Below are 12,324 nucleotides of genomic sequence, written 5' to 3'. Positions count from 1 at the left end.
GTTGGGTTAATTTGCATATAGTCGCTCTGATTGGCTGGTGGGTGTGGCTTAAGGCGTAGCAAAGGTACAGTCAATTTGCATGTTTGTCTTTTATTAGTGTAGATGGGTAGATAGGAGGAGTCAAACCCAGGGCCCAGTATTGGGAGAATGAATAGTTAAAATGGGTGAATGTACACAATGGAGATGCCACATAGCACTTGGCAGCTACAGGCTAGAAAAACATAAATACACCACTGGGTGAGAATATTAATTATACCTGTGTATATAAAAATAAAATTTGCATAAAATAAAAATACTGTATATGCCCACAAAACAGTAATACATAGCGTTGAAGAATGTCTTGTGAACAAAATCGTGTACAAAGCATGCATTATATTGCTTGCCTTGGAGGAGGATGAGGAAGTAGAATATAGGGATTAAATGAAACCAGTAAGGATTTGGGCTGGTGGCTGTGGCGACAGCCAGAGCAGTGGACCGTAGGGGTGCATGCAGTCCCATCATAGAGGACGAGCTGAGCTTCTCGGACATCTATTACTCCCCGTCCTGCTGCAAGTTCTGCCTCAGCTGTCCTTGGCTCTCACTGCACTCACTCACCAATGTCACCTGCTCCATGTGGTTGGTGGCTCTTCACCCTCTGCGAGAACAGCATGATTCTCTCCGCTGCCATAGTCATCACCCTCAGAGGCCTGCTTGGTTACCTCCATTTTGTGAAGCTTGATCAGAAGACTCTGTTAATCACTGATTCCCTTGGCATCCAGATGACTTTATCCTATGCCTCTGGCAAAGAAAGCACCACCCTCATTGGGGTGGGCAAGGTGAAGGATGTTATCATTAATGAGGCTATTTACATGCAGAAGATGACTGCCTATCTCTGCATTTTATTGAATGATCCGGTGGAACCAAATGGGATATCCCAAGTAGTACCTGTCTTCCAGAGTGCCAATGGACTGCTTGATTGACGTGTACAGGAGCTGTCAGGAGACCCTGGCACACCAGAAAGCCACATCCACAAGCCCATGCGCCCGGCTTTCAGAAGGCCCGTACTGTCTTCCATGGGAAATGACTCCTAAGCCCCCGGGTGGTGTATTTTCTGTATTCAAACCATCATGTGGACACGGGCCTAGGAACCGGGATGGAAGCAGTGGACCTGAGACACAGAGCAGGTGACTGGAACCCAGCTCACTGTGTGATGTTGAGCAAAGCATTCCTGGTATCTCAGGGCCCCCGTGTAAGGTATGTGCACTTCACCGACTGAGAGGAGACCGTAAGAAACGATATGTCAAAGGTCATGTTGACAAAGAGCACTTTGTGAATTTCCTAAGCACATTCAGGTTTACTTTTTGTTGAAATTTGTGGAGCAAGACAATGGGAAACTGATATCAGATCTCCTGAGAAAGATAATTTCCAAATGTTTAAAAGTTAAGAAAAAAAGTCCAGCCCTTCAAAAGACTGGTCTCTGTCCCCCTAGCTCCTGTGTCTGTACCGCAGGGGTCCTCAAACTTTTTAAACAGGGGGCCAGTTCACTGTCCCTCAGACTGTTGGAGGGCCGGACTATAGTTTAAAAAAAAACTATGAACAAATTCCTATGCACACTGCACATATCTTATTTTGAAGTGAAAAAACAAATGTTTTCAGCGGGCCGCATGTGGCCCGCGGGCCGTAGTTTGAGGACCCCTGCTGTACAGTGTTAAATATGATGCCTCTCTTAATAAACAGGTCTCCTTCAAAAAAAATTAAAACAATAAAATAAGATGTATCTTACGAAATGACATTATTAATATTAATTAAATACTGTTTTAAAAATCATAGGATATGAAATACCCATTTAAGGGGAAATAAAAGACTATAATTTTATGCTATATCTTAACTGATGTTAAATTCTTTCTGATTTTTATTTGTGTAAAATATCATAACCTATGATTGGTGGACTGAACTAATTCTTCCCTTAGTATATAAAATGTTTGCCCTTCATTGAAAGAAGACCCTTAATGTTAAATTGGCTTGCTGTAGTAGAAGTTTATATCTTTTAATTAGTTGAACTATTGTACTAAAATTTACTTTTAGAGGTTTTATTTGGACCATACTATATCTCTACCTCAGTTAATTAAAAATAGAGTTAAATTCAAAGATATAAAGATTCATATCTCCCCTTCCCCCATCCCTTTCCACAACTGTGTTTTTGTTCATCAAGGTAAACGTTTATGATTGCAGTAGAGAGCCCCCACACTTCTCCAGATGATTGACGGAGAGAGCCCCCATATTTCCAGAGCAGCTCTTCTCACTCTTTCACCAAAAACAAACAGTAAATGGTCATCCCAAGCAAGTTCATTTTCTAAGTGTTTTGTAAAGATGATTTCTTTAAAAGTCACCTTTTAAAAATATTTAGACATATAAAACTTTTACTTAGGGACAAGGATTGAGTAAAAATAGCACCACCTACATTGGTAGCCATGGATATGAGAAGGGAGATACTATAACTCATCGCAATGGCAGGCATAAATAACACAGTTATTCTGTAACTATTTAACACTTTACAGTGTATAAAGCATGGTCTCTTAAATTAACTCACTCGAACCTCATACCCTTAGGTCAGGAATTATTATTTCCATTTTAAAGAGAAAGTGGTCATCTAGAGATAGTGATTTGCTCAAATTCAATTTTTAGAAAGTGGCAAAACTGGGACTTAAACCTTGAAATCCAGGATATTTTCCTCATTTGCTATGCTACTAACACTACTTCCATGCTTCAAAACATGGAGAGAATTGGCTAGTTATATGCATGTGTATTTGATTCATTAGAAGGTGGGGAGCAGTAAATGGACTACTTTCAAAAAACGGTTACTATAAAATTATTTTGAAGGAAAGAGACACATCTGATAGAAAGCTATATATTGTACTGGCAAGTCCACCTGTTTCAACAGAAGAGGCTCCAGTTCTGCCAGTGATGGGGTTGCACTGCAGACACCCTGATGCTGTCCTCCTGCCCCAGAACCAGAGCAACAAGAATCATGAAGAATCAGGGAAACCTGACACCACCAAAGGAACACAGTAAATGTCCAGTAACTGGTCCCAAATAAATGAAGATACACTGGGGCCTTGACTTACGAGTTTAATTCGTTCCGAGACCGAGCTTGTTAAGGAGCTCGTTAAGGAGCTCGTTAACTCAAATTAATCTATCAACTCAATGCAAAAAATCCGCCGAGAGACAGCTGGTATCTCAAAAAAACTCGTTAGTCGGGACACTTGTAAGTCAAGGCCCCACTGTACATGAATTGCCTGAAAAAAATAATTAGAAATAATTGTTATAAAGATGCTCATAGAGTTTTAAGAGAACACAAATAAACAATTTAACAAAAAAATCAGGAAGAACAAAATGAAAAATACAAGAAAGAGATAGAAAACCTTAAAAAGAACCAAACCAAAGTTCAGAGCTGAAGAATACAATAACTGAACTAAAGAATTAAGTACAGAGCTCAACATTGGACTGAGCCAAGCAGAAGTAAGAATCAGCTAGCTCAAAGTCAAATCGTTTGAAATTATCCAGTCAGAGGATCAAAAGGAAACGTAATGAAAAAGAATGAGGAAAGCCTGTTGGACTTATGGAGTACCATTAAGCAAACAATTTTTGAATTATTGGAGTCCCAGGAGGAGAAGAGAGGACAAGGATGAAAGGGGCAGAAAACTTATTTAAAGTAACAATGGCTGAGAACTTCCCAAACCTGAGGAGAGATTTGGACATCCAAGTTTATGAAGCTAATAAGTCAGCCCAAAATTTCAATCCAAAAGGATCCTTCTCCAAGATACATTATAATAAAGCTGTCTAAAATCAAAGACAAAGAGAGGATTGTAAAAGTAGCAAGAGAAAAACAATTCTCTCATACAAGGGAACCTTTATAAAACTACCAGTGGATTTAGCAGCAGAATTCTTGCAGGCCAGGAAAGAGTGGGATGATATAGTCAAAGTGATGAAGAAAAATACTGCCAAGCACAGTACTTTACCCAGCATAGCTGTCCTTCAGAAATGAAGGTGAGATAAAGACTTTCCAAAACAAAAGCTGAGGTTGTTCATCACCATAAGACCTGCCTTACAAGAAATGCTGGAAGTTCTTCAAGCTGAAAAGAAAAGATGATAACAAGTAACATGAAAATATATAACACACTGGTAAAGGTAAATATATAGGCAGCTTCAGAATATTCCAGTATTATAATAATGATGCTATGTTAATCACATAACTCTAGTATAAAGGTTAAAGGACAAAAGTATAAACACAGGTATAATTTGTTAATGGATACACAATATAAAATGATGTAAATTGTGACATCATAAATATAATCTGTTATCAGGTTAAAATAGTCTGTTATGTCTATAAGATGTTTCAAGTAAGCTTCAGGGTAACCATAAAACAGAAACCTATAGTAGATACACACAATCCAATGAGAAGGTAATCCAAGTATACCACTATGGAAAATCATCAATTGAAAAGGAAGACATCAAGAGAGGAAGATAGGAACTACCAAACAGACACAAAACAGTTAACAAGGTGACAGTAGTAAGTCCTTAACAATCCTTAATTATTTTAAATTTAAGTGGATTAGTTATGCCAATCTAAAGGCATAGTGTGACTGAATGAATTTTTTTTTAAAGAACCAATTATATTACTGCCTACAAAATACTCACTTTAGTTTCCAGGTCACACATAGCCTCAAAGTGAAGGGATTAAAAAAAAAAAAGATATTCCATGTAAATGGGAACCAAAATAGAGCAGAGGTAGCAATAGTGGTATCAGAAAGAAATAAGACTTTCCGTCTAAAACTGTAATAGGACACAGAAAAGGTCATAGGGATAAAGAGGTCAACTTGCCAAGAGGAAACAACAATTGTAAATATATATGCACCCAAAATCAGACACCTAAATACATTATGCAAATACTAACAGATCTGAAGGGAGTAATAGACAACAATACAATAATAGTAGGGGAATTAAATACCCCACTTTCTACAACAAATAGATCATCCAGACAGAAAATCAATAAGGAAACATTGGACTTAACCTTTAGACCATGTGAACCTAACAGACGTACACAAAACATTCCATGCAACAAAAGGAAAATATATACATTTATTTCCATGTTCCACATTCCCCAGAGTAGGTCATATCTTAGGTCACAAAAAATTCTTAGAAAAATTTAAAATATTGAAATAATACCTATTATCTTTTCTGACCATAGTGGTATGAAATTAGAAATCAGTAACAGAAGGAAAACTGGAAATTTCACCAATATGTGGAAATTAAACACCTGTTTACAACTGACCAACTAATGGATAAAGGATTAAATCAAAAGAAAATTTAAAAACTTATCTTGAAACAAATGAAAATGGAAACGCAACATAGCAAAACTTATGGGATGTAACAAAAGCAGTGCTAAGAGTCAAATTTACATCAATAAATGCCTATATTAAAAAATAAATACCTCAAATAAACTAAGTTTACTAACCTTAAGGACTAGAAAAAGAAGAAATTAAGCCTAAAGTCAGCAGAAGAAAGGAGATAAAAGTCAGAGCAGAAATAAATGAAATAGAGAATAGAAAAACAATAGAAAATCTCAATGAAACTAACAGTTGTTTTTTTAAAAGATTTTAAAATGCCAAACCTTTAGCTATACTCGCCAAAAAAAGAGATAAAATTATAAATGAAAGAGGAGACATTATAACTGATACCACACAAAAAGTGTCACAAGAAACTACTCTGAACAATTACAGGCCAACAAATTGGACAACCTTAAAGAAATAGATAAACTCCTTGAAGCATACAACCTAGCAAGTTTGAATCATGCAGAAACAGAAAATCTAAACATACCAATTACTAGTAAGGAAATTAAATCCGTAATCAAAAATCTTCTAACAAAAGCCCAGTCCCATGGTTTCGCTGGGGAAATCTTCTAAAAATTTAAGGAAGAATTAACACCAATCCTTCTCAAACTCTTCCAAAAAAATTAAAGAGGAGGGAACACAACCAACTAAATTTATGCAGCCAGCATTATCCTGGTAACAAACCAGACAAGAATAGTAAAGTAAAGAAAACTATGTTCATATTCCTGTTGAACATAGATGCAAAAGCCTCAGCAAAATATTAGCAAACCAATTTCAACAGCACATTGAAAGGATCATACACTGTGATCAAATTGTGTGCAAGGATGGCTCATCGTATGTAAATCAATCAGTATGATACACTACTTTAATATAATGAAGGGTAAGAATCATATGGTCGGAAAAAGCAATGGACAAAATTCACTATCTTTGATAATAAAAACTCTCACCAAATTGGGTACAGAGGTAACATACCTCAACATAATAAAGGTCACATATTATAAAATGTTGAAAAAGTTCCCTCTAACATCAGAAATAAGATAAGTGTCTCTGTTTGCTGATGACATGATCTTGGATATAAAAAATGTTGAAATTCCACCAAAAAAAATCTGTTGACACTATTAAACATTCAGTAAAGTTCCAGGATACAAAATAAAATCTATACACCAAAAACAATGAAGAATCTGATTAAATAAACTGAAGAATGCACAAATAAATGTAAATGTATTCCACGTTCATGAATTAGGAGAGTTTATATTGTTAAAACAACCATACTACCCAAAGTCATCTATAGATTCAATGCAATTCTTACCAATACTCCAGTGGCATTTTTCACAGAAATAGAAAAAATCCTAAAGTTCATATGGAACTACAGAAGACCCTGAATAGCCAAAACTATCTTGAGAAAGGACACAGCTAGAGGCATCAAATGATATTAGAAAGCAAAAACAATCAAAACAATATGGCACTGGCATAAAAACAGACACATAGACCAATGGAACAGAACTGAGAGCCCAGCAATAAACCCTCACACATATGGTCAACTGATATTTGACAAGGGAGCCAAGAATACTCAATGGGGAAATAACTTCTTCAATAAGTGGTTTTGGAAAAACTATATTCACATGTAAAAGAATAGAAATCAGGCCCCTACCTGACACCAGTCACAAAAATTAGCTCAAAATGGATTAAGACTTAAATGTAAGACCTGAAGCTATGAAACTCTTAGAAGAAAACATAGGGAAAATGATCCTTGACCTGGTTCTTTGCACTGGTTTTTAGATATGACGACAACGGAAAAGCAATAAAAATAAACAAATGTGACTACATCAGACAAAAAATCTTCTGTGGAGCAAAAGACAATCAAAATGAAAAGGCAACCTATGAAAAAGGAGAAAATAGTTGCAATTCATATCTAAAAAGGGATTAACATCCACAATATACGTGGAACTCAGACAATTCAATAAATAATAATAATAATTACTAATAATAATCCAATTTAAAAATGGTCAAAGGACCAGAATATTTTTCTAAAGAAGATGTACGAATGGCTAACAACTACATGAAAAGGTGCTCAATATCACTAATCATCAGGGAAATGCAAATCAAAGCAACAATGAGATCTCTAATTGCATGTGTTAAAATGGCTATCATCAAATAAAACAATAGATAAAAAATGTTAGTGAGGATATGGAGAATACAGAACTCCTTGGTATGATAGGTTGGAACATAAATTGGTGCAGCCGCTGTGGAAAGCAGTATAAAGGGTCCTCAAGAACTTAAAAGTAGAACTACCATGTGGTCCAGCAAACCACTTCTGTGTATATATCTGAAGGAAAAAAATCACTTATCTTGAAAAGATATCTGCACTTTCATGTTCATTGCAACATAATTCACAATAGCCAAGACATGGAAACAGCCTAGTGTCCATTGACAGATAAATGGACACAGAATACGGTCTATAAGTGCGATAGAATATTATACGGCCATACAAAAGTAGGTTCAACATGGTTCTTACTATAACAACACAAAATAATGGTAATAATGTAAGGTGAAAGATTAGTTAATGTAAATATTTAGCAATATATGTGTGTATCAAATTATCACACTAATTGTACACCTTAAACATCCACTATGTTATATGTCAAGTTTATCTCAAAAAAAGGTAGAGGGGAAGAAATCAGAAAATTCAGTCTCCATTAGAATACCTAGTTTAAGGATTCTGTATCTAAGGTATCCACATATTCTCAGATGTAAATAAGTTTGCATGTTTACAGATATACTAATTTGGTTACTTAGTTTTCCTTAGTTTAAAATGTTTCTCCTCAGAATGCTGAAATTTTAGTTTTGAAGGATTTTAATAGAGTATTAATGATTTAGATAGCTTTTATCTTTTACAGCAACTCGAAGCACTTACAACTTTCTTATCCAGTACATTTTTAGACAGACTATAACTTCCTTAGAGATTATCTAGTAGTAGTAGTAGTAGTAGTAGTAGTATTTAGTGTTTCACATGGACTCATTTGGAACTCTCTTTTTGGTAATGTTAAATAATGAATACCTAATAGTTCTCATTCTCCAGACGATGCATTAAAATCTTCTTATTATCATTCCATGGATAAAAATCTTTCAGTATTTTAAATTTGTTATTAAAATGCTAAGCTAAAATGGCAATTACTTTTTAACTGCATAGAAATCTTGGCTTTTTTCCTTCTAAGTCTATAAAATAACACAACTAAATCATTTGTTTTCATAAACAGCTGTGTTTTAAACATAGCATTTTTTCATGTATGAAAGTAATTCATTATAGAATATTCGCAAGTAGATAAACAATAAGAAAAAGAAAATGAAAACCACCTACCCATCATTCCACCACCCAGAGGAAACCGTCATCCATGTATGTATAGTGTTTCATTATGGCAGCGTAGTCATAATTCTGTATCTGTAGGCTATTCAACACCATTTTATACGTTAGATGGCGAAAAGATAGATTCAAAGTATTAAATAACTAATGTCCCATACTGTTTGTTGTTTACAAGTCAATTGTACCTCCTTTTTTTTAACCTGCACTAATTCAATAAGGAACGTCTTTTTTTCTCACGCTCATAAACGTGAAACCACAGCCTCACAGAAGTGCAGTTACAACATTAACAAATTGCAACATTAGCAAATTGCAGCGTTCAGACTCAAACGCAATTCTCCCGGCATCTAAAATTCCAGTATTGTTCCCTCGTCAATCCAGCCACCTCATGTATGTGGGTTCCTACTACAATTAGTCCTTTTGGCTAAATTAAAAAATCATTCTGAAAGTTTGCCTTAAAACACCCTCAGAGTGTTACTAAATTAAGGTTAAATCTCAAGTATAAATTTCAAGCAATTAGTTTTGGTTTTACCCGAGCAGAACACCCCACAGATGATGCCGAATAAAAACTATTTACACACTACCATAGTGCATTTCTTGTAAAAACGTTGGGTCTGCAGCAGCGATTTGCTAATCAAATTCAGAATTTGATTTGAAATGCCTCCGGCAGGCAGCCAACCCAGTTATGAAAGAACAGAAGCAAAACCCAGAGCCCTGGTGAGTTTCCTCCAGAAGCTAGCTGGGTCCTTTGCTCCAGTTAGCAACCTGGTTCCATAGGAAATCACTGCAATTGCTCCTAAAATAAAATATCGTAGTTAATTTTTTCAATAAATTATTGGACTGAACTAGACACAAAACATGAACATTTTGGAATCTAGAGTTATAAAATATTCTGACATGTTTTAATATAAACAGGAACATTTTCAATGATTGCTTGGATCTAAAATGTTTTTCCACTTGACATTTGTTTATACTTCCTAGGAAAGAAACTCTATTTATGGATAACTGAATAACACAAATAAACATTAGAGAGAGCTGAAAAATCAGCTTTGATTATGCATGAAAATCTACAATGTCATTGTGTACTCTTATGCCGTATTCTGATTGCCTGTTTATTTTTACAGAATCGCTGGTGAGCCTATGGAAGAGGAGCCAGCCTTGTGAAGTGCCAAGACCCCCTCTCTCCCCCCATATTTCCTGTGTGTGACATCATTGTGTATCCCCCCACCCCCCACCCCAGCACCCACAGACATGTCTTGTCTGCTGCCTGGGTGGCACAGATTCGATGGAACATAAACACTGGGCACGAAATTCTGAACAGCAGCTTCACTTGTTCTTTGGATGGACTTGAAAGGGCATTAAAGATTCCGAAAATGTAACCGCTGTGATTCTAAAGTTACAGTAAACCACGATTGGAAGAAACTGCTTCCAGCGTGCATTTAGTATGCTGGGTGACCCACTCCCGGGCCCAGAGCAGGAACCAGAAACGTCTAATACAGCATTAGATACTGTTCATTACAAACGCTCTGACAGCCAGTGAAATTTTGGGCAAAACCTAAGAAATACTCATTCCTGACATTCTGATCCATTTTTGTTTTTTTTTTATTGGGTAATTTTTGTCAAACAGTCTCAAATTGTTTACAGGATTTGCTTTCAGCTATGAACGGATAGCAATTCCCGACAGATCGCAGGGATTTTGTTTGGTTTGGTTTTGTTTGTTTTTTGGCCTTTGTTTTAACACATGGTTCGGCTCTTGCTAGTTAAGAGTTCAAGATGGAGGAACTGGGCTGACGCTTTTTCAGTGGAACAAACCATGCCATATCCCCACCTCCACACGCCAAACAAACCTCAAACACTGTATAGAATGGTGCAATATTTTATGTCACTTAAAAAAAAAACTACCCTATTTCCCTAACATCCCTCCCTCTGTTCTCACACACAGATGAGATTTGCAACTGGGAGGATGAGACCTCACTCCCTGCTCACATCCCTCGCTCTGATGACGACAGTAGCTCTGAGCATATGTTCCGTGGAGGATTTCCAGTGTCTTTGAAAACTTTTCAAAGACGGTCCTAATTTATTCGAAATCTATCAAGAACTTATTCTCTCACTTTTCTTTTTCTGCCTTCCATCACTTCCTTTCTTCTAACCTTTCATCCTTATTTCCTATAGAAAAGCTAGATGACCCATAATCTCCCCAATTTCTCAGGAGCCTTGAGTATTTTATTTTATTTTTTTACTCTCCAGGTTAACACAGTTGCTTTGTCTAGTGTGTTCTTATAGCTGTGAAATCTTTGAGGTGAATATGGCTTAAGCAATATTGCTGAATTTTCTAGACTCTGAAATGTGTTAATGAAGGCACTGAAGTCACCTTGAATTGAGTTAACCTTGAAGTTGTGCCTTTATGTGAAAAAAAACAAAACAAAATAAAACCACCAGGAACTTAACCTTTGCACATATTGCCTTAGCGTCAAAGACTAAAAATAAAAGACTTTTATTTCTGAGATTTAAAGTAACTTACTACATATAAGTAGGTTATCCCCCTACCATCCAAAATTTTATTTCAGTGTATAACTCGAACACATAAAGACATTGATATAGAATACCTTGCAGTATTTAATATCTGACAATGCTTTTGAAAGAGTTGATGTTTCTTTTTATATATTTTCCTAACTCAAAGGATATATTAAAGCCATAAGTGAAGATTGTCATGCTTTTATTCAGAAATCTGAAAGAAACCTTAATTAAAACAAGGTTCTAGGGAAGGCCATGATATGAAAGATATAGAACAATATGGTTTTAGTTAAAGAGGACTCTAACCTGTAAATCAAAGATGAAAGATTTCACTCAAGTAGAATTATATAACTCCCCTTTGTTATGCAGTCAGACCATTTTTTTCATGCATTTGGTTTTTTTAGGATTACCATTTTAATTTTAAAGACTTTTATTACATATACAAAAATGGCTCAATACTTGGTTTAACATCTTAGAAATTTGAGTCGCCCTTTGAAATAGGAAATCTAAAGTAGAATGTAACTCAGTATTAGGTAAAAAATTACTTTCATTGAATAAGAGTAAGATCAGTCTCAATTCACAATAGTAATGAATTTTTTGTAAAAAATTTCATGATATTTTTCAGAGAAATTCATGCCAGTCATAGTTGCTAGCTCTTGTTATTTTGCGTAATTCCTTGAAATTTACTTATAAAAAAACAAATAATGGAGCTTAAAGGCTTTTTCAAAAGACTTCCCTCTTTAAAACAGAAAATTATATAATTTTAATTGGAAACATAATTATGACTTTTACAAATAAATTGATATTTATAAACCTCTATTATTGCTCTCAATCCTCCCAAATATTTTTTAGATGTTGAATAAGAGAATGAAACAGTATAGCGCAAGCATACTAATTTACTGATGTTTCCTACAATAATTTTGTTGCATTCTATGCGCAGCCGTCAATCTGATAGAGCCAGATCACTAAGACATCTCTATGGTTATTTAGATTTAAAACATAACACATTAATGAGTTAATTCCACATTCTTCCATATGATACTGGACCCAATTGGTTGCACTGAGAGTCTAGGATATGTGGAG

The 12,324-nt window shown here is 35.5% G+C and overlaps 2 protein-coding genes across 2 annotated transcripts in view; both read left to right on the top strand.

Annotated features, from left to right (window-relative positions):
• LOC102256813 (phosphatidylinositol N-acetylglucosaminyltransferase subunit H-like) overlaps positions 1-1,192 on the top strand; it is a 2,155-nt gene extending 963 nt beyond the window's left edge. The window contains 3 exon segments of the mRNA XM_014544611.1: positions 435-621; positions 623-940; positions 942-1,192. Of these exon segments, the coding sequence (XP_014400097.1) occupies positions 435-621; positions 623-940; positions 942-1,167 (731 nt within the window). The 3' untranslated portion in view covers positions 1,168-1,192.
• The window catches only part of HDAC9 (histone deacetylase 9), an 846,941-nt gene extending 836,862 nt beyond the window's left edge, over positions 1-10,079 (top strand). Inside the window, exon 27 of the mRNA XM_014544651.1 lies at positions 9,852-10,079. Within this exon, the coding sequence (XP_014400137.1) occupies positions 9,852-9,891 (40 nt within the window). The 3' untranslated portion in view covers positions 9,892-10,079. The remainder of the gene's footprint in view (positions 1-9,851) is intronic.
• Positions 10,080-12,324: the final 2,245 nt, after the last annotated feature.

Source organism: Myotis brandtii, unplaced genomic scaffold (genome assembly GCF_000412655.1).
Source record: "Myotis brandtii unplaced genomic scaffold, ASM41265v1 scaffold374, whole genome shotgun sequence".
In the NCBI taxonomy this organism is placed as follows: Eukaryota; Metazoa; Chordata; class Mammalia; order Chiroptera; family Vespertilionidae; genus Myotis; species Myotis brandtii.
Note: the sequence above shows the minus strand (reverse complement) of the source record. Positions and strands in the feature narration are given on the sequence as shown.